The sequence below is a fragment of the Lotus japonicus genome, chromosome 3 (assembly GCF_012489685.1).
Source record: "Lotus japonicus ecotype B-129 chromosome 3, LjGifu_v1.2".
Classification (NCBI taxonomy): Eukaryota; Viridiplantae; Streptophyta; class Magnoliopsida; order Fabales; family Fabaceae; genus Lotus; species Lotus japonicus.
In genome coordinates, this window is record NC_080043.1 from 38,571,387 (window position 1) to 38,595,064 (window position 23,678).

The following is a 23,678-nucleotide window of genomic DNA, read 5'->3' on the forward strand; positions in this document are numbered from 1 at the left end:
ACTATCAGAATCTATCGAGAATTAAGCTATCGATACTTACTAAGGTTACACGAAGTAATCTATACTCTAAGGTACGATAATCTAGCGCGAAAGACAAGTTTTCGGAAAAGGAAATTTTCCTCCTCCCCCTTAATAGGGCTCGGCCACTTTAGGTAATTATGGGGCTCGATTTTTCTTCGATCAAACTTGGTTCCTATGCTATCATTAGCCGTAACTAAGGGTATTCTGAACTCGGAAAAATTATCGGATCAAAAACTGTCGCAGGGGTATTTTGGTCATGATTTTTAACTTAGGATTTTCAAAACTGAAATCCCAAAAATAAAATTTTGCAGGGACGTCACCAACGACGTTTATGACAACTAATCCTACTAACACTAAGCTAAGGCGATAGTTTTTAGCCTAAAGGTTGAAGCTTTACCTCAAAAACTCCAAAAATGGGTATTTTAAGTTCAAATTGATTCCGGCGGAATTCCGGCGACATAACGGAAAATCTAACCCGGCAGAAGTGATCTTGGGCACATATAGAAGAGGTTTAGAATCAGAAATGAAAGATTCAGGATAGTTTTGCAAGAACCCATAAACTATCCACTCAGAAAACTCTATAGAAAAGCTATGGAAAAAGCGATCAGAGGTAAGGATTAGCGACTATACCTCGAAACCTTGAAGCAGCAACTGATTAATCAACGATCAAGCAAGGATTGAACAAAATCTTCTTCTCCTCCTCTCCTCTCAAACTCGCGGCCTCCTTGGATGAAATGGGTAAGATATTTGTTTTTTCTCATTTCTTGGCTATATATAGAAAATGGTAATTCGCGGGAAAATGAAAGTTTCGCGAATCTGATTTTTCCGGCATCATTCTCCATGAATTCTAAGATAGGTTTTGGAAAAGGAATTCCTAAGCTAAGAAGATGTCTCCTTGTATTTTTGGCAACTAATGTAAGGTCGGTGCAAAGTCGGTGTAAAACTATTTTACCCGATAAGTTGCTTTTTGCATCGAATGTCGGAATGGAAAACTTCCTTCTGAAGAAAGATTGAAATCATCAAGAGAAATGGGTGTACGCGTGTAGAATATTCATTTGAAGCTCTGAATAGATAAAGTCTTCATTGTCGAGAAATTCTAGGGTTTTGAAATACCAGGGATTCGGTTTCGGCAAACTTCCGATGATTGGAATCGGACGTTCGTAGATCCTAGGGTTTCGCCTCGAAACGATTGTGATATATGGAAAAAGAGAAGTTCTAACATTTCTCTGAAGATTTTTGGAATTAACTTCCGTCGTGCCTAAAAGTGAAAATTAGCTATATACTAGGGTTTCTGACCTAGGTTTAAGCGTATAACGATCGTGCTATAACTTTTATCGACTTCGATACGATCCTTTGACTTTTCCTGAACTTTCTCCTTCATAAATTTATTTCATTTGGTAAACTCTTGTTCAGGTTTCCTTTCACGATACATCAAGCCTAATCGTAAATGGAAATCTCTTCCACTTATTCTAAGCTTAAAATCTTGGGTCTTACAGCGGCCTCCTCCTTGTCTCTCTCGACTTCTCTCTCTTTTCTCTCTGTGTTCTCACGCGAAAGTTGTATGGGGTTTCTAATTTTGAATGGTGATGAAAAATAGGGTTTTCCCCCTTATTTCCCCATGCAAAAGCAGCGGCCACACACCCTAGTGGGCTAGGGCTTGATTTTCTTCTCTTCACTTAAGCCCATGCCTAATCAACCTTGACTCATTAATCAGCTCTTAATCAGGTCTGAAAGTAATTAAAAACCTAGGCCCATTTACGTAAAAACACATGCTAAATCGGAATTAAAAGAAAAACAACTCAATTAATTCGTTGGTACTGTACAGCCAGAACCATCGTCACTATAACGCGAATATCTCGAGCTACAGAGGTCGGAATGACCTTATTCCACTTCGAGAAATTTCTTAACTTAAAGGGCTACAACTCTCATGATGGAAGTTTTCCCAAATTAGGTCGTTAAGTCCCTCTAAAAATTCACACAAGATGACAGCTAAAATCTGTCAAAACTCAAACTTAACCAAAATCTCATTTTATTCAATCCATCATCAAAGCATTACAAAAATAAGGTCTAGGGCCTTACAGTTCAAATGGCTCCGATTGGTAGATGCATTAAATGCATGCTACTGTTCAAGTGTGTCCTTTTGCCGAAAAGGCGAGACTTGTCAGCTAGTAGGTGGCATTAAGCTTTGCCTACTTTTCAGAAGTGAGACAATTGAGAAATTTGATGTAGACATGTTGTACTTTTCCTCGTTGGTCAGTGTGCTTCAAGGGAAGATAAAATATTAACGTGATCTCGTTTGAATTTCTTAGCAGCTGGTTGCATTCTGACTTTATCGTTGATGCTTTGACATATGTCTTCAACCTTTCTGAATGATGAGCTTACATTAGATGATTAGAAGTGGATGTGGCTAAGCTTGTGTCACTTTTGTGCCACACAGTCTTTCAAATTTGAATCTTTATCTTTAGGATAGATTGACGTTGGAGTCCTTTATTTATAAAGAATAAATCCGGAAATTCAAATTAATTTAGAAGCTTAGATTTCAGCGAAGTGCTTCTATATATACAAAAATTGTTATCGATCAAAATTAGAATTTAAAACGATATGATGCGATTGAACTTAACATACACTAAAAAGAGAAAGAAAGAGAAGAAAACAAAAATTACAGATGTGATATATTATATGATGCAATAAGAAGTAAGAGGTAAATAGAAAAATGAAATATTTAGAACTATCTGTATCGTTAGTGGTTCACATATAAGAGTTGGATTTTTTAAAATTTTCAAAAAAGATAATTGAGTGAAAAATAGTGTTTGTGAATTGTTGATGTGATTACCATGATAAATACTTGATTCTTGGGCCCTTTTGTTCTTATCCTCAGACAACTATTCTTCTCCCACCTTCTTATATACATTGATATGATCCAGGCTATTCATTTCCAACAAAGTAATGGATGCAGAACAAGTTCTGAAATTGTTGGATACCTATTGGTTCAAGAGAACAATTTACTCCAACAAAACCTATTCACCTTTTCATTCAGCAGCGGCTCCAACCTCTCCGTCCTTGGTGGTGGAAGTGCTTCCTCTAGATACAAAGCTCTTGAGAGCTCCAACACTTCAAGTGAGGTCTTTCAGTGATCAAAACATGGGTTCAAAAGTCAGTGCTTTATCTGATTATCCATCACCAAATTCTGTCTTCACTCCACAGAAGCTGCATCCTATTCTTTCTGGGAAGGAAATGGGAGATGATCAATTCCCACTTGATCAAAAAGATCCTGAGGAAGAAGCACCCACTAAGAAGAGGCTGAGTCAAAGGACAAGACTCAGAAAAGAGAAAATCACAAGAAGGAGCCTGTCAGAGCTCGAGCTAAAAGGGTTTATGGATTTGAGTTTCGCATTTTCTGAGGAAGACAAAGACTCAGGATTGGTTTCTTTGATACCAGGGTTACATAGGATGGGAACAGATCATGGTGCTGGTGTGGGCAAAGAAGAACAAGAGAACATCATTGCTGAAACTGTGATTGGCAGGCCTTATTTATCAGAGGCTTGGGGTGTTTTAGACCAAAGGAAGGTTAAAAATCCATTGCTGAGTTTCAGGGTACCAGTTGAAGGCAATGAGGTAGTCATGAAGGGCAATCTTAGGTTTTGGGCTCATACAGTTGCATCCATTGTAAGATAATAATGAACAAGTTTTCTTTAATTAGAATGTTCAAAGTAAATTCTTCTTGCTTCTCTTTGGGAAGTTCTAAGCTGTATATATTTTATTCTAGCTATAATCATGGTTTGCATTTTACAAGTGAAATTTTTTACCCAAGAATGTTTTCCCCCTTCCCCCCTATTATTCGCTGGTGAAAGTTTTTAATCCTTTTGCAAAATGCACACAATCAAGTGGTTGACTTAGTAATTCAGCATTTTGTGTCTTAAGTAAGTGGTTAGGTTCGATTTTCAAATGTTATGAATGAATAAAACTTTAGTCAATCTCTAATTATTCATTGCACTGACCTTGACGTGAGGAATTAATCTGTGAGACCCAAGTTTTTAAGTTTGGAATAAACTGAATAAAATTCCTTTTTCACGATTAATTCGAGGTAATGTGGAGGAAAACCTGAACAAGTGTTTATTGAATGGGATAGATTTGTGAAGGAGAAAGTTCAGGAAAAAAGCTAAGGATTGTATCAAAGTCGATAGAAGTTATAACACGATTAGTATTCGCTTAAACCTAGGTCAAGAACGCTAGTAAATAGCTAATTTACTCTTTAAGGTACGATGGAAACTAATTCCAAAAATCTTCAGAGAAATGTTAGAATTTCTCTTATTCGTCTATAAACGAGCGTTTCGATACGAAACTCTGGAATGTACGAACGACAAATTCCAATACTCGGAAGTTTGCCGAAACCGAAACCCTGATAGTTCAGAAACCCTAAAATCAACGGACGATGAAGACTTTTTCTATTCGGAGCTTCAAATAAAGATTTCATGCGCGTGTGCCCACTCTAATCGACGTTCCGAATCTTTCTTCAGAAGGAAGTTTCTGCATCCGAGGTCAAAATCATAAAGTGCATTTTAAGCCGGTACACATTAAAAACAAGCCTCGAAAACCAAAAATCATACTGATATTTCTTTGAAGAATTAGAAGATTCAGCGGAAATATTAACGTGTCTAAAATACGTTGGAATCAGTAGGAAAAATCGAAATCGCGAAATTCTCATTTTTCCGCATTTTCCATTTCCTATATATAGTATGAAAAATGAAAAAAAAAAACAAAAAAAAAAATCACAAACCCACACACACGGCCGAGAGCTTCTTGGAGGAAAGGAGGAGAAAAGTGATTTTTCCAATTCTTGACCGATCGTCGTTCCGTTCGTTGCTACGCGTAGACCTCGAGGTACTGATGCTTTTCCCTACCTCTGATCGTAAATTCTGTCGCTTTTCTCTATGTCTTTCTGTGCTCAAAGTTTTGAGCTTTTTGTAAAACTGTCCAAATAACCTGATTTTAGTGTCTAAACTTATTGCCTACGTGCTCTAGAGCATGAATATCCGGTTGTTTTCTGTTGAATCTCACCGAATTGCCGCCGAGTTTCAATTCTGCTCAAAAACCCATTTTTATGCTGAGGTTCCGCTTTTTGGATAAAAAACTCTCGACTGAGTTTAGCTTTAGTAGAATTAGTTGTCATAAATGTCGTTAGGATCGACCCCATCTAATTTGTTTTTCGAAATTCTGATTTTGAGTTTCCGAGCTAAAAATATTGACCAAAATACCCCTGCGACAGTTTTCGACCCGATAATTTTTCTGAGAGTTTCCCTGGCCTATATATCGCCTAAGAATGCCTAGGAATTGATTTAGATCGAAGAAAAAGTTCGAAAACCCTATTTTCCATAGTGGCCGAAACCTATTTGATTGGGTACCGTGTCCAAAAATAATTTTTGGGTCTCTATGACCTGAGCCATTGCGTAGCTCTTTCAATTTTCGAAATTTTGGCGCCGGTTTCGTGTCATTCCGAGTTCTGTAGCTCGAGTTATGCACGTTTTAGCGAATAAAGTGTTTTTGTACAAAACTTGAATCGAGTCAAAACTCATCCATTCGGGGAAAGCCCTTCCATTCGTGCCGAAATGTTGTACTCTGAAGCTTCTTGAGCTTTGTCGAACGTTAGTTAGGATTGTTTCGACTGTATCGACTTAATTTGATTGATTTTTGCTTTGTTTGCTCTAAGGTTCGTTTGTGGAAACCTTGAGCTTGACTGAACAAGCTTGTGAGCGAGACCAACACCGCGAGACTGGAACAACTCGAGGTTAGGGCAACTTACTTACTAGCTATTGATTTATAGGCATCGATAAATTCGACTTGAATATTGCTTGATATTGAATATTGCTTGTTATTGAATATTGCTTGGGTATTGTTTATCGTTTGAAATCGGAAAATGTTTTCTGGAGGCTACGGCCGAGTGAACTTATATGAGACGTGTGTCTCCGTTTTCTGAGAGGCTTCGGCCGTTTACTGGTTTCTGTCTTAAGATTCCCGCACCGTATTATTGTTGCATCGCTCTTTAGAGCTGATATTGTTGAATTGATATCGAATTGTGCGTGTTGACGCGATTGCGGAGCGTAGGACATTTGAGTTGATGTTGTTGATCTTTCGGGTTGAGAGGAAACTCTAGGCAAGTCCTGACCTGAGGTCTGAGATCTAGCCCTCTTTGAACACTTAGACTTTTCCCGGGGATTATATTTGGGGGATTTGGGAAACTTTGAATAGTTGGAATTTGGAACTTGAGAATTTATGGAACTTGGATTTCGATAATAAACCTCATAACTTGATTAACTCAACTTGAAATGCTTTGATTAATTAACGAGATCTTTAGGAAAATTTAAGACTTGGAAATGATTGTGAAAAACGGGAAATAGTCGAAAAGCCTTGAACTTGAGATGATTTGATGGTCGTCACGAGGATGAACCATAGTGACCATGGAAATGTCACTGAGTGCAATATGTACTCCGGCTTTTCACAGCCTAGTCGCAAGACGACTTTGATCTTCGGGTCCTTTAAAATTGAGACTTGTGGTTAAACTCGTACGTGTGAGGACGATTCGATGTTTTGTTAACCATATTGCATTATGCATATGTTTGGGGTTTGGGACGGTCAAAAGACTGGGCCTTCACGAAGAACACCAAGAGTGTATCTTCGACATTGCGGCGCGAATCCGTATGTCCAAACCCGACGGGTTGGGCCGATTCGGCAATAATTATTGACACGCGCGGATCCGTATATTCAATCCGATGGATTGGATCGATTCGGCGGTAGTCACTCAGGCACGCGTGAGTCCGTATGTTCAATCCGATGGATTGGATCGATTCAGCGATTGCCATTTTAACTCGCGTGAATCCGTATGTTCAATCCGAGGGATTGGATCGATTCAGCGATAATCTTTCGACTCGCGTGAATCCGTATGTTCAATCCGAGGGATTGGATCGATTCAGCGATAATCTTTCAACTCGCGCGGTGTAACACCCCGATTTCGGTGGCGTCACTTTAGTAACCAAAAGTAAACTTAATGCGGAAAAACGTGAATATTTTTTTTTCTTTCATAACTAAGACAAGACTGAATTAAATAAAACCCAAAAGCGAAATCAACAGAACTAATATATAATATATATAACAGCCCCCGCTGTAAGTAACCACCTCGTCACGAGTAACCTCCAGTGACGGAAAGAAAAGTGAAGCGCCCGAAGGCAATATGCACAGACTGAAAGTAAAGGTGAAGTGTCCGCAACACCATCCCTCAAAACTGAGAATCAGCTGGCCCATCGGCCTGAAACAAGACCTCCTAAGTCCAACCAACTCTCTGTGATTCCTGTAAAAAAACCACACAAAAAGCTATAGGTGGGAAACTACCCTGTCCCAAAAGAAACAAATGATGTTCAGAGCTAAGACTCTACTCCTACACTAATCCCATCTTGAGGAGCTCACACCAGCACTAAAACCTACATGCTAGCATGATCGTCGTCCGAACTCGAAATCCAGAACGACCTAGTCTATGTACACCATCCGTCATCCTCTCGCTACCGCGATGCAATCCTGTTCCAGCATCTCAACCCCTGGTTTCCCCCGAAGGGTGAACCATCGTGAACCAGCCCGCCAAAGACATCTGACAAAGGGCGTTTGTCCGCCAAAGCACACACAGAAGACGCGAGGGTCAACTCCAAAGAATTATATAAATAATACCACCAATAGATACCGATAAAAGATTAGCCACTTAGGCTTATAACTAGGGATAACATCCTAGGGTTGCATATTCCACAATGAATATAAACGACAGTAAATCACAGTTAACATGCCTCAAATAGAATTAACAAGTATCAAACACACTCATCAACTAAGTCAGTATGCATGTTGCATGAAATGATATGCAGGTTAACCCAGTCAACCAATATGCAATCCGGAACGGATGGGCATCAAACGGGTCAATCCTAGCACCAGCAACGGTGGGACCATTTCTGCCCGCGTGCCTCTTACACCACACAAAGGTAGCCAGATCAGCATAAAACCCGAAGGCCTGCCATTCGGTCTGCTACTAAGAGTCACCTAGCAGCGCTCTTACGCGGAAATCCCGGTCTTATAACCATTTTGGAATCCGCCGTGGTCCGGCATCTCACCGTGTTTAAACCACTTAATGAGTGCATGCAATGCAGTGATTAGCCAAACAACGTCTCCGAATCTCACTCGACACGTCGCCACGTGTTCTAGCTAAATTAATGTCTCTAAAAGCTTACCCTAAGGTAAAGTCAATTCTGCGACAAAAGACACTTCATCACAACAACACATAACCCACGATGATCTCCAAATCATCCGACTCATCTCAATCCGATGGTCACAACTACTCAACGAGCACAGAGTATCACACTCTCGGAAACTAACGGTTTCCCGGACTTATCCCCAGGATAGCCCAACAACACATAGCTGCTCCAACAGCACAAGAGTATCCCGCATTCACAAGGTCTCACGCCTCAGTGAAGCTTCATGCTGTTCACGAGGTCTCACGCCTCAATGAAGATCCATGCTTTCCACAAGGTCTCACGCCTCAGTGAAGCTTCTCGGCTCATCCCTTGGATGGCTAAACAAACTGCTCAACGAGCGAAGGAGTATCAACATACTCAGAACTTACCAATCTCCTCAACACTTGGATCCGACGACACTTCTCGTTTTCCAAAACTAAGATTTGCATCCAAAGCTTCCTTTCGAGTTTATTATCCTTATTTGAAGATTTAGAGGTTGTTTAATGTCTTATGAGTTTTCTTTTCAAAATAATATCCTTTTAGTCTTATCGCAAATCCTATCAGTCCTCGGGATCTCCTAATCCCCAAATGACTCCAGAGAATGTCTCGATCCATAAACATCATAACAAGGCCCGAATCTCATTCGTCCTATCAAACTTTCTCAAAACTCTCAAAATAAAATCGGCATGACCTGCCCGCTATTCTCACTATTCAGAATCTCAGATCTCATTGCATAAGTATAAATAACTCAGCACAATCAATCAACATGTCATATATCAACATATTAAGCAATAACCACATAGCACTTAGCATATAAGTTATGCATCACACATCCTAAATTACCCAATTAGCACTTAGCATGTAATTCACTCATCAAAACATTCAGTAGATGCATCATCTACATTGTCAGCCGAAGCCTCAGAAAACATTTTCCAATCGCACACAATCCAGTGCATAAACAGTAAACAATATCGAAAACATCGACCCTAAGCATTAACTAGAGATTCAGTGAGAAGCCCTCACCTGTAGGTTCTCCAGAATGATCGTCTAACGCTTCCTCGCAAGCAAAGTCTTGTTCCTCGGGAAACTCTTCAAAAGCACCTTTAGAACAAAACCACAAAAATCAATCAAAATCTATCGGAAACTAAGCTATCAATACTTACTAAGGTTACACGAAGTAATCTATACTCTAAGGTACGATAATCTAGCGCGAAAGACAAGTTTTCGGAAAAAGGAAATTTCCTCCTCCCCCCTTAATAGGTTCGGCCACTTTTCACAATTAGGAGACTCGATTTTTCTTCGATCAAACTTGGTTCCTATGCTATCATTGGCCGTAACTAAGGGTATTCTGAACTCGGAAAAATTATCGGATCAAAAACTGTCGCAGGGGTATTTTGGTCATGATTTTTAACTTAGAAATTTCAAAACTGAAATCCCAAAAACCAAATTTTGCAGGGACGTCACCAACGACGTTTATGACAACTAATCCTACTAGCACTAAGCTAAGGCGATAGTTTTTAGCCTAAAGGTTGAAGCTTTACTCCAAAAACTCCAAAAATAGGTATTTTAGGCTAAAATTGATTCCGGCGACATAACGGAAAATCTAATCCGGCAGAAGTGATCTTGGGCATATAAGGAAGAGGTTTAGAATCAGAAATGAAAGATTCAGGATAGTTTTGCAAAAACCCATAAACTATCAGCTCATAAAAGCCTACAGAAAAGCTATGGAAAAAGCGATCAGAGGTAAGGATTAGCGACTATACCTCGAAACCTTGAAGTAACAACTAACGGATCAACGATCAAGCAAGAGATGAACAAAATTATTCTTCCTTCTTCCTTGTTCTTGGCCGCGGGTTTGAGGAGAGAAAATGGAGGAAAATTTGTGTTTTTCTTCCTTTCTTGGCTATATATAGAAGATGGAAATTCGCGGGAAAATGAAAGTTTCGCGAATCTGATTTTTCCGCCGTCATTCTCCGTGAATTAATAGATATGTTTTGGCAAAAGAATTCCAAAGCTATAAAGAGGTCTCCTTGTATTTTTGGCAACTAATGCATAGTCGGTGTAAAACTATTTTACCCGATAAGTTGCTTTTTGCATCGAATGTCGGAATAGAAAACTTCCTTCTGAAGAAAGATTGAAATCATCAAGAGAAATGGGTGTACGCGTGTAGAATATTCATTTGAAGCTCTAAATAGAAAAAGTCTTCATTGTCGAGAAATTCTAGGGTTTTGAAATACCAGGGTTTCAGTTTCGGCAAACTTCCGATGATTGGAATCGGACGTTCGTAGATCCTAGAGTTTCGCCTCGAAACGATTGTAATATATGGAAAAAGAGAAGTTCTAACATTTCTCTGAAGATTTTTGGAATTAACTTCCGTCGTGCCTAAAAGTGAAAATTAGCTATATACTAGGGTTTCTGACCTAGGTTAAGCGTATAACGATCGTGCTATAACTTAAATCGATCATAATGCAATCCTTGAACTTTTCCTGAAGTTTCTCCTTCATAAATATATTCCTTCCGATAAACTCTCGTTCAGGTTTTCCTTCACGATACGTCAAGCCTAATCGTAAATGGAAATCTCTTCCACTTATTCTAAGCTTAAAAACTTGGGTCTCACACGCGGATCCGTATGTTCAATCCGATGGATTGGATCGATTCGGCGATAGTCTTTGGACGCGCGCAATGTCCGTATGTTCGACTCTTTTGAGCGAACCGACTTGGCGTTGTCATTTTTTGCGTGTGCGAGTCCGTATGTTCAACCCGATGGGTTGGATCGACTCGACATGTCTAATTGTGGGAATTGCGTGTGCGAGTCCGTATGTTCAACCCAAGGGGTTGGATCGACTTGACATGCCTAATTGTTGGGATAATCTTCTGAGTTGACATTGCATGCATACATGCACCCCTACTGATTTATTGAGCCATTGTTTATTGAACTGTTGAGATAGCAGATATCGAATTGTTTATTAGAGCCTTGATAACATGTTATGTATATACCTTAGGGTAGGCAATACATAAATTACATGTATATATACAACATATATATATATACCCCCTTATTCTTCACATGTTGTTTGTATTATCTATTTTATTCCATGAGTTGACCCTAGCGCCTTGGCTTTGTTTGTATGTTTGTGTTTGGGCGGTCGGCCTGCTGCCAGGCGTCCGTCAGCCGATTCGTGATGATTCGTCACTCGAGGAGGACCAGGAGCGTAATGACTATTACTGAAGCTTCCGACGAGGACCCGGACTGAATGCATGACCAGATGAGGGTCGATGATGGAAGTATAGGGTATGGGTGTTTTAGAGCCTACTAAGGTTGGGTGTTAATGTCATAGCTCTGATTTTCATTTGTACTTTTGGGACAGGGTAGTTTCCGACAGGTTGCTTTCGGTGTGGTTCTCCGTAGATGGGAATCGCATGGAGTAGTCGGACGTAAGAAGTCTTTTTGGAAGCCGTTTTGGGCTGACTTACTTTTCGGAGGACTGTATTTATAAGACTTATGACTACATTTATGAGTCACACTTGTTTGCCGCTGGGCAACACCTTAGTTACTTGATGTTACTTTCCGTCACTTGAGGACACTCGTGACGATGTTTTTAGTTGCAGCGAGGGCTGTGCTTGTATTGTATATTAATCGATGTTAATCGCGATTGGGGTTGAGTCTTTATTTCGACAAGTCTTTTTATTTGTACAAAACGAAAAAAAAAATACCTTCTTTTCCGCTTTATGTTATTCTTGAGTTACTAAAGTGACGCCACCGAAATCGGGGTGTTACATAATCTTAGGTTTAATAGCTCTATAGGCCCCTAAAATTGTATTCCGTATGAAAATAAGTCCCTGAAATTTTTTTTTCCGATTCCGGGTCCTTAGAAATTTTTTTTGATCAAAATAAGTCCCTGGGCGTGTTTTAGGCTGAGGTGGCTATATTTAATCCTACTCACTTTTTCCACGTCAGAATCATGGTGGTCCAGCTACTATTATACATGTAAATTACAAAAATATCCCTTTATTAAATTTTTTTCCATCTTTCTCCTTCTCCTTCCATCATCACCCACTCCTTCCATCATCACCATGGTATAACAGCACCACCACTGCCACCTGCTCAGGCCGCCGTTAGTTGGTTATTCTTCTTCTTCAGTTTCATCTTCGTTATTACTCCCGCTTTTCACAAATTCAACATTGGAACAAAATGGAAAAAGGTTCAATTTTTATTCATGACCAATGCTTTATTTGGAACAAAAAAGCTTGAATCCCTCAAATCTGGTTCATAGTTTGTGGAATTAGCTTAGACAAGAAAAGAAGAAGAAAGGGAAAAGTAAGCATTAAAAATTGCCAATTTTTTGAAGAAAAAGGAAAACGTCAATGTCTTTTAATAGCATTTTCTAAGAATCAACAAGATCTGGAACCTTGAGTTGAAGTTTCTGGTTCTTCTTCTTCTTCTTCTTCTTCTTCATTTGGCAACTGAGATTGAACCAGAACCAGAACCAGAACAAGAAGCAGAAGAAGAAGATGGATTTTTCATGGAGCAACAACATCAACAACAGAAGAAGAAACAGTTACCCTCACTCACCTCCACATCTCCCTCCTCCTTACTACTACTCACACCACCATCATTCATCATCCGCAGCCGGCAATCCCCCTTTATTCTCCATCTCCTTTTACCTCTGGTTCTCCATCTCCTTCCCTTTCTTCCACAATCCCCCTTTATTCTATCTTAGGTTTAGTTTTGATTTTGATTTAGGATTAGGGTTAAAGGGGAATAAGGACTAGGGATTAATTTTAGTGTTTTTTAATTTTAATTTTTCATTAACTAATTAAAAAAATTATTAATGCAGACGTGGAAAAAGTGAGTAGGATTAAATATAGCCACCTCAGCTTAAAACACGCTCAGGGACTTATTTTGATCAAAAAAAATTTTTAGGGACCTGGAATCGGAAAAAAGAATTCCGGGACTTATTTTCATACGGGGTACAATTTCAGGGGCCTACAGAACTATTAAGCCTTAATCTTACAACTATTACCTATTGCATGTGAGAATTCTTTACTTAAGAAAAAAATAGAAAATGCAACATATGATATATGAAGTGGAAGGTGTTTCTGGAGAGAGGTAAAGTCTTCATAGTTATTGTGGTATAGTTCCATCTTAACAAGTTGATTGGATAGGAATCTTTCCTTTTGATTTGTTTATTCCAATTGCACTAAGACCCTCTTTCATGCTTCTTCAATTATTTGTTTCTATAATGGAACAAGCTGTTACAGATGTTGTTCACACAGGGTTTAATTTCTTCCTACCCAAATTGGCCTAAATAATGTTGTTTAGTGAGTAACAAGAATGTCTTGGCCTAACCGCCGAAGTGATAGAGACAAAAAGATAAACTGGGTAATTATTTGCACTTGAGTGGAGGCTGCCACTTGTTTTATTAGCAAAAGTTGGGACCAAGTTTTATGGAATCGCACTTTAATTCAAAAAGGAAGGAAAGGAAGTTGTTTTAACATCACTTTTCAATTTTCATCCATTCATGCAACTCAACTGCTAAATTGGGTCTCATGATTACATCAAAGTAATAATCAAAAAACATTTTAAAAGAAGCTAAATTCAAACTTCATGATGATTATGTTTTTGAATTTACAGTCCTAACCGTCTTTTTAGGGCTTTTGCAAATTTTCTACAAGTATAAAATATATAAGCCTATAAACTTACCAATTTAAACGAATATATATATATATATATATATATATATGGCTAAAAAGCATTTTTGGTCCCTGATGTTTCAAGTTTGTGCAAATTCTGCCCCTACTCTATTTTTGTCGACGTTTCTACCCTTCATGTTTTCAAACAGTGCACCGTCTACCCCTCCGTCAGTCATGCTTTCTCAGGAGAGGTTCCTGAGTGGATTGGAGAGATGAAGAGGAGTATATGAAGTTGATGATGATCAAGGAAATGATATGAATTAAATTTGTTTGATGTATATATCAATTATGTATGTAACTGAACTGGTTAAATGCATGTTTTTCTACTTACAGGTCTTGAGTTTGAATCTCTCATGCCCATTTTTTCCAATTTCACTTGTAATTTTCACGTGATAGGTCCAAAAAATATTTAAAAAAAGCCAAATCAGCTCATTTCATTAGTTTTTTAACGTCTGACTGACGGAGAGGTAGACAATGCACTGTTTGAAAACATGAGGGGTAGAAACATCGACAAAAATAGAGTAAGGGCAAAATTTGCACAAACTTGAAACATCAGGGACCAAAAGTGCTTTTTAGCCTATATATATATATATATATTAGGTTTAAATACTCTAGAGGTCTCTAATATTGAATGACGTATGAATATAAGTCCCTGAAAAATATTTTTTCGATTTGGGACCCCTGGAATTTCTTTTAATCAAATTGAGTCCCTACCCGTGTTTCAGGCTTACATGACTCAAATTTTTACACAATCAACATTTTCACGTGGATTTCTTTTTTATTTTTAATGCTTAGGTGAAATTTTTAATTAATATTTTTATTACATGTGTGTAATTAATAAATAATAATAAATTATTAATTAAAAAATTTCCTTATTATATCTTTAAATTATTAATTAAATCTCATAAATCCTAATTAAACTACTTTAAAACAAATTAGACTTTTCATCTTCATCTTCATCAAATTTCTTTATCATCTTCGCATTCATACTCTTTCACCATCATCACTTGTTAACATACCCAGAACCTCAACTCCAACCTCTTTCTTCACTTATCTGTGCTAGCTCTGTCCATCAAAACTGGAGGAACAAATTCGAGCAACACAATTTGTAACAGAATTCTAAATAATGCACATGTGAGTAACAGGTGAAGCTTCAAACTTTGAGAAACACTTCAAATTGATCACCCAAAAAATGAAAATGAATACAGCTTCATCCCTTAACCCCAAATCTATAAACTCCAAAGCAATTACAGTGGGGAAACGACATAGAAGGAAAACGGTGGTGGAATTGTTGATGGATGAATGTTCTAGAACCCTCCTCCTCTGTATTAATTAAATCTCAGATGCATGCACTTGGGTAACACCCAATTACTCAAAACTCATATTTTCTTTCTCAGAGCTGAAAACTCAGAAACTAAATTCACCTCAAAGAGATCGGTGGTGCTGGGTTTGAAGAGAAAAAGGAGGATTTGGAGTAGCAGGTTGATTTAGGGCCCCTTGGGTTTGCTGGGGATGGGAAAGAAGAAGAAGCTTCTAGAGAATGAGAAGAAAAAACCCAAAATCCAGAAGAAGAAGAAGAAGAAAAAGATGAGGAGGAAGCTCTGCCGCTTCTCCTCAAGTGCGGCAGATCTCCTTTATGTGAAGGTTTGTGGCTAGGGTTTTATGTAGAGGGAAAAGAAGAGGTAGAAGGTGGCGGTTGGTGGCTAGGGTTCTGGAGGAAAAAGATGATGGTTTTCTCACTCCCTGCTGAGAAAGAAGAACCAGAAGGAAATTGGATTGGGTAATTAATTCCCTGAGTTGTAATTAAAAAAAATATTTTGTTATTATCTGACCTGGAAAATAGAAAACCACGTGGAAATGCTGATTGTGTAAAAATTGAGCCACAAAAGCCTGAAACAAGGGCAGAGACCCTTTTAGATTAGTTTTTTTTTTTCCGTGGATCCCAAATCGGAAAAAAAATTTCAGGGACTTATTTTCATATTCCATACTATTTCAGGGACCTCCAGAGTATTTAAGGCTCTAATTTGCATCTTCATGACATTGAACTCCTTGCCTTTGTTGTTGTTGAAGGTATGAAAAACGATAGAAAGGGGGGGGGTTTGAATAGCGTCTTCAGAATAAAACTTCTCACTTAAGATTTTAACAAATCTTTTGAGACACAAGTAAAGTGCTTAAGATAAGAGATGAGAAAAGCACACAAGGATTTTATCCTGGTTCACTTGATGAATCACTCAAGCTAGTCCAGTCCACCCGTGAAGGTGATTTCTTCCTTCTTAGAATGAAGGCAATTCACTAATCAGAGATTTGTTACAACTGCACTTGAAACCTACAAGTGACTAACAATACACTGACTTAACTCACACTAAGATTCACTCTCTTAGTCTTCTTTAGGATCCGATCAACCTTGATCTCCTAAAGGTAAACTAAACAACTGTTTAAAAGATATTGTTTACAAAGAGATTGCTTCTGAAAAGCTTATAGTATACACAATGAATTCGATGAAGAAAGATTGCTAAGAAGATTTGAATATTGCTTGCGCGTGTAAGTTTCTTCTGACCGCATCTTTCAGTCTTCAGCCTCTATATATACTCCAAGGATTAGGGTTTGAACATTGCATGGGAATGCTACCGTTGGAGGGCAGATATGGGATTTCCAGCTTCTGCTGTGGCTGAGAATGTTAGGTTAGGTCGACAGGATAGTACACTTACTTTTGTACTTTGGATAGTGACGTGACCTTTAACCTAGTTGACTTCTGATCAGAGGAATGCTTCGTGTTGGAACTTGTGAAGCTTGTTGATCAGAGTCAGAGGGAAGCATGGATCCTCTGACCGTTGTATCTTCTGATTCTGAACTCAGAGGAGAAGTACTTGGTTTTCAGAGCCAGTTTGCTTCTGGACTTCAGAGACTACACTTTTCAGCTTCTGGATCTTCAGAGTCTTCTAAACCATCAGAGCTTCTGACCTTCAGAGTGTCTGGGTTATCTTCTGAAGCTTTTCTACTGTTCTGTTTGAACATAGAGATTGCGAAAGCGTTGCTAGGGTCACTCTTTAAGCAAAGTGCTTCTGATTTGTGTGAGATTACATCAAGGTCAGAGCTTGTCATGAACACACTCAGAAAACACGTTAGAGTACCATAATTGTTCATACTAAAACGTTAACTTGTAATCATCAAAACATAGAGTTGTACTATATGATCAAAACTTGATCTTACAGTTGTTTTCTCATTTTCTTTATTTCTACGAGGGTATCCAGAGTTTTAGGGAATGTCAGGCTTCATGTCTGAGGCATTTGTCCTTGGACTCTTGTCGAATTTTCTTATAACATTGCTGAACTTCCTCCCAAGCTGTGCAATAGCCTCATATATATTCTCATCAGTTTCTGTGTCGCTCTGGTCTTCATCTCAGTATTGGACATGAAAGCTATATTTGTGTTCTTCTTGTTTCATCTATCACCAAGAGACATTTCAAGAGTTTGTAATCAACCAATGTGCTCATCAACTTTAATGCTACTAATGTCTTGATCTTCTTCAATACTAGTGACCTTCATATTAAACTTCTTGGGTAGAGATCTAAGAATTTTCCAGGAAAGTTTCTCCTCAGAGATCTGTTCTCATAAGGCAAAAGATGCATTTTCAAACTGAGTTGTGAGTAATTGAAGTGCAGACATGCGAGCCCTAGAAGTTCCTTCATAAGCCACCTTGAGAATTTCCCAAGCATCCTTAGTAACAGTACAAGTGTTTATCAATTTGAACATATTCTTGTCCACTACATTGAAAATAGAATTCAATGCCTTGGAGTTTCCTAGTGCTTCTTCATCCTCTTCTTTGTTGCATTCCTCCTCAGGTTTCAGTTCAGACACTGACGTTCCTCCCTTAGGTGTGTTCCCAGGATGCTTCCAACCTTTGACAATTGCTTTCTAATTTTTGCTGTCAATGGACTTCAGAAAAACAAGCATGTGTTCCTTTCAGTAGTCATAGTTGGTACCATCCAAAATTGGTGGTCTATTAATAGACCATCCCTCTTTGTCGTTGTTCATAACACTAGAATGTACATTCCCTGGAGTTCCCCCTAACAGAACAGGGTGTCTGCATTGATGCCAATTGAAATTCTGGCAACCGTATGACAGATGCTCCACCCAATGTCTAAGACATCATTGTTCTGTACTAGGGTCTATGAGCAAAAAGGAAGCTCAAGGCAAACCCTAGCAGAGCACTAAACAAGGAAATATGACATAAGAAAAGTATTATTTTATTAAGTGAGTAAAAAGATCCTTAATACAATGGAGGACCCCCCTTTTATAGTGGGTGGATCTCTTTCTAGAAGGCTCAAGGGAATTGGGCCTTACAACCAAGGCCCAATTCCTAATATAAAAGAGTACGCTAGGCCCTAATCCAGCTTCCGGGGCATCTCACCAGGCGCTTGACTTGCTCTCCTAAACATGTGTGGCGGGTCTCATGGCTTGTGAAGGACCCGCCCAGTCCACAAGCCCACAAGACACGCGCTCGAAGTATTAGGGCAAAGTGTCTTAATTGTCTCAAGTCTCAATAACATATGTCGCCCTTGGATTACTTGTTATGGAGATAATCCTTCGATTGGCAGTCACGACCAATACCCCAGGATGTCCCCCCACAACTAGCCAACATGACGTCATAAACGTACAACCCGTCGCAAGGGGCAACTAATAAAAGTAAGTGACGTCGAATCGTCCACGCCTGAAGAGGTTGCCCGCTGAATGATATAATCACGTCTGGGGAGTATCTGACCAGCCCAATCATGTAAAACATATCACAAAAAAAATGTGTAGTTCAGAAAATTAATAAGTAAAACAATAAAGATTAACACAGGAGATTGATAACCTAGTTCGGTGCAATATCACCTATATCTGGAGGATTTTCACCCGAGAAAGAAAATCCAATATTAGTGTATTGGTACAATGGTTTTACAGAAGCAAACCTTGCTTAACACCCATATCCCTTAATACGACCTAGTGTTTTGTACTTAGACCTCCCTCTAAGTATGAGAGCCCCTCTCACTTTCTCTCACAATCACTGCCACAATGATTGATCCTTTACAACAAGAGCAAAGACAGATCTCACGATCAAACACAAAACAACCAAACAACTCTCAGCCAAAGGATAACAAATAGAACGACTAAGAGAGTTACAAAACACAGGGTGAACTCACAAAATTAAAACCTAATCTCTCAACCAAAATCACCCGTAGCAACTAGGTTTAGGTGTTCTAATATAGCAGTTCTTTAGGCCTTGTATACGATGGGCTTGAACGAACACAGAGTCCACAACGTAAACAGGAAGTGAATCTTCTAAAATCAGCAACAAATCTTAACGAGTAAGATTTGAATAAAAGAAAAAACTTTCACACAGTAAAACCAAATCAAATTGAAATTCTGGTTCTCGCACAGGACAGGTGTTCTACGCGATGCTGAGACAACCGGTTCGACAACCGACTAACAGTAACAACATAAACTTTAAAAGCATAAGTAAACCAGACACACGAATTGTTAACGCAGTTCGGTGCAACATCACCTACATCTGGAGGGCTTCAGCCCGAGAAAGATAATCCACTATTATAGAGAATCAAGTGCAAATAGGTCTTAATTGAACTGCCCCTGTTGACTGCCTTTCTACCTAGTCCTACCTGTGGTTTATTACTTAGGTCTCCTCCTAAGTATGAGAACCCTCTCTCACTTTCTCACACACAATCACTGCCACAATGATTGAAACAATAAACAACATGATAACGATGAAGAGATTACAACTTGTAAGACCCGGAATTAAATAGAATATTTATTTATATAATTCCTTAATTCACGACAACTCGTATTAGTTATTAATTATTTGTGATTGAAATATTACTCGCGCCATGACGGTGGGAAATACCTTAAGGAATATTTTCCTTATGTGTACTTATGAAGGGTACGAATAAGGAAGCGCTTGGCGACGAAGCCAAAGGACAAAAGGAAGCGAGCTAACATGGGAAAGCAAAGATGTGATTGGATTTGAGTTGCACCTTAGTAAGGAAATTGTCAAAGGTGAGGGCAACTTACTTTGCTAGATAATTACTTAGGTGTCGATAACTTCGACTTGCTTATTTGATTGTGATGATGTTGATTGAGCTGATTGGGAGAATGTTTTCTGAGGCTTCGGCCGTTGTTAAACCTTGAGACTTTGGCCGACATATGTGTTCATGATTTGATTGTTACTATTTGTGACCCCCGAAATTCGGGGTGTTACATAACTCAACTAAAAAAACCAACTCTATGCCATATGATTATCAATGGAGGCAGTAGAGTGGTGTACAAATAACACAATAAGAAATCACAACCACAAATCCTAAAAACACCACCAAACGGTGCCAAACGCACACATAGAAACTAGGGTTAAGCCTCCTTAAATAGTCGTTCTTCAGGGTTTGATCTTCAATGGGCTTGCACCAAAATAGAGTCCACAAACCAGATCTGGAAGAAATCTGTTAAATTATTAACGCAATCCTCCAAAGATTTTATTGCGTTACAAAACAATCTACCATTAAACAATAGAAACAAATCTTCAATCAGAGATTGTCTCAACAAATAAATCAGCCCACTTTAAATGCAATCACAATATAGCTACTTGAACCGCAAGTAACCACAAAACAAATCTTCACAAGATTTTCCAGGGCACACATGAGCACTCCAAGTAAGGGACTAATGTCCTGTGCTACACGTAGGCAGATGGCACAACATCTTCTTTGACATCAGGTTGCTTTTGGTAAAATGCAGACAACAAAAAGTAACGACACAAATCTTAGCAGCCGATTTGATCACACTTGATATATTCTCCGATTAGCACACAGAAGCTCCTTCAACAACCCTAGCTTGTTGACCACGCAAACACTCTAAAACTTCTAGAAAAATCAATTAAGAAATAGTAGACCCACATCATGACACACAAAACACACCTTAGCTAAAATGTAGACAATCATGATCAAAGGAACAATGCACGATATTCACCCTCCTCAAAGGGGATCCAAAAAGCAAAACCAACCAAAATAAGCACTTTAAGACTTTGCAATCCCAACCAAAAACCAGCCAGACAGTCAAAATAATCTGGAAAAACCCGCTACAACCCACAAAAAACCCACGAAGGGTGTGATGCAATATGACCTTCGGCAATGACGTCTGGATAATAGTACGTCAAACCAAGACGCATCCCCAATAGGATAGCACTCCTTGCACGAGTCATTATGCCATACAAATTTGACATTTCCTTTGAAAGAACCATCACCTCTTTCCCCATTTCCGTTATCTCTCCCTCGATCAACGTCACCGAAGAAAGCTTCTTGATGACCCTATTTTAGTAGTGTTTTTAGGGTCATTTCTTTGGTTGTTTTGAGTCTTTTTGTTGAGCCTCATGTAGTGTTTCATGCATTCTCATGCATTTTTATTCTTTTCTTTAGTTTTTATTTCGTTTTGGTAATTTAGTAGTTTTTTAGGTAGTTTTCTTGCATTTTAAGTAAAGTTTAGGACTTGCATGGTTTTGTTGTGTTTTATGAGGGACTTCTTGTGCTAATGAGCTCTTGGAGCTTCTAGAATCTTCCTTGTCTTGTTGGTTAGGTTTGGAGTGCAGAAACTGAAGGAGAAGGAAGGCCAAGAAGCATGGAATTGATGAAGAACATAAAGAGAATTGAAAAGAGGAGTTTCAGAAGCCAAAAAGTCATTTTCAGGCGAGCTAGAGCGCCTAGGCGCTGGGAGTGGGCGCCTAGGCGCCAATAGGGTCAGAGAGTATGTTTTTCAACATGCAATTGGCGCTCAGGCGCTCTGAATTGGCGCCTGAGCGCCCAGTTTTGTTAGTTTCAGCCTATAAATAAGGCTTAGGCCAATTTCTTTGATACATTTTGTCATTTCACTCATTTTTGGTCAAGTTTGAGAGCTGAGGAGAACTTTGGGGCCAAGGGAGGCTTCCAACTTGTACTTTTTCTCAGGTTTTATTTACATTTTCTTCATGAATTCACTAGCCATGAGTGGCTAGTTTACTTTTTGCTTTGGGTTAAGAGATTCTATGAAACTTTAGTTTATAAATCCTATCTCTATGCATGAGTCTTGATTCAATCTTGTATTTCAATTCCTTATTGCATGTTTAGCTTTGGTGCACCTTTGCTATAGGCTAGATTATAATAGAATGGAAATTTGTTATGATTTAGGGACATGAATTGGAATAGATCCTTCTGTACTTGCTTCTAGGAATAGAGTGAGGGTAGGGTTTTGTTGGCCTGAATAATTAAGCTATCATACCTCTTATGAATGTTTAAGTACACAAGGAATTGGGCTTATCTTTCAATTTGAGAGAATTACTTTTATGAGGAATCAACTAGTAAGTACATAGGCTATAACAACAAGATATAAATCAAGGATTCACATGCATAGGATAGGTGGACTAAAATGGATTAGATGATCAAACACCCAAGGCAATTTCCCATCATTTGTTATTTACATCATTATCAACATTGCTCTTTTGCAAAACTTTACTCACAATCAACCAAAACCAATTTCTGAATTTTACTGTCTTAAGAACTTGCAAACTCTAGGCTTAAATCAGTAATTCTCACTCACAATCCCTGTGGTTCGATAATTTAAAACCCGGAGGTATTCGTGCACTTGCGAATTGACCAACAAGTTTTTGGCGCCGTTGCCGGGGATTGTTTGTGGTTTTCGGTTTAAGTTAAAGAGTTTGTTTGTTTGTTTTACTAAGCATTGCATTGAATAGGTGTTACTAACCTTTTCTCTGTTTTTGTGATTTCAGTTTATGCACAGTAGGCTTGGCACGGATCCATTGCTGTTTGATCCGGAGCCTGAACGTACTCTTCGCCGTCGTCGAGCCCAACAAAGGCTTGAAGCCATGGCTGCTCAAATGACGGAAGAGGAGATGCAAGCCCACATTGAAGAAAGAGTGAATGAGGCTCTTGCTCAAAGACTTCAAGAGCAAGAATTGGAGAATGTCAATCGTTCTCTCAGAGACCTCACCTCAGCTGCCATGAGCTACGATTATCCGGGCAGCATAGTTTCCCCCGATGGCACGGGAAACTTTGAGCTGAGGCCGGCATTCATCAACTTGGTGAGCCAAAATCAGTATGGTGGAGGTGCTCTTGAAGATCCTCATGCACACATGGAGCGGTTTATCCGCAATTGCAACACCTACAGAGTTCAGAATGTTTCAGCGGACACAATCCGCTTGAGTTTGTTCCCTTTTTCATTGAGGGATACTGCTGAAGAGTGGTTGAATTCACAACCCCAAGGTAGCATTACATCTTGGGAAGACTTGGCTGAGAAGTTCACCACAAGGTTTGTTCCAAGAGCCCTCTTGAGAAAACTCAAGAATGACATCATGACTTTTACTCAATCCACCGATGAGAATCTCTATGAAGCTTGGGAGAGGTTCAAGAAGCTCTTGAGGAGGTGTCCTCAACATAACCTTACTCAAGCTGAGCAAGTAGCAAAGTTCTATGATGGTCTCCAATATTCTTCGAGGTTTGGTTTGGATGCGGCTTCAAGTGGAGAGTTCGATGCCTTACTTCCACAAGTGGGGTATGATTTGATTGAAAAAATGGCTATAAGAGCCATGAACTCTAGTAATGATCGCCAAGCCCGAAGAGGAGTCCTTGAGGTTGAAGCTTATGATCAACTTATGGCCTCCAACAAGCAA

The 23,678-nt window shown here is 39.0% G+C and overlaps 1 protein-coding gene and 1 non-coding gene across 2 annotated transcripts; one reads left to right on the forward strand and one right to left on the reverse strand.

Annotated features, from left to right (window-relative positions):
* Window positions 1-2,881: 2,881 nt before the first annotated feature.
* LOC130749139 (uncharacterized) lies at window positions 2,882-3,793 on the forward strand. Its single transcript, XM_057602433.1, has one exon. The coding sequence runs from the start codon at window positions 2,968-2,970 to the stop codon at window positions 3,694-3,696; it is 729 nt and encodes a 242-aa protein (XP_057458416.1). The 5' UTR covers window positions 2,882-2,967; the 3' UTR covers window positions 3,697-3,793.
* A 19,549-nt stretch (window positions 3,794-23,342) lies between these two features.
* Window positions 23,343-23,449, reverse strand: LOC130709586 (small nucleolar RNA R71). Its single transcript, XR_009010064.1, has one exon. It is a non-coding gene; the product is annotated as a small nucleolar RNA R71 (small nucleolar RNA).
* Window positions 23,450-23,678: the final 229 nt, after the last annotated feature.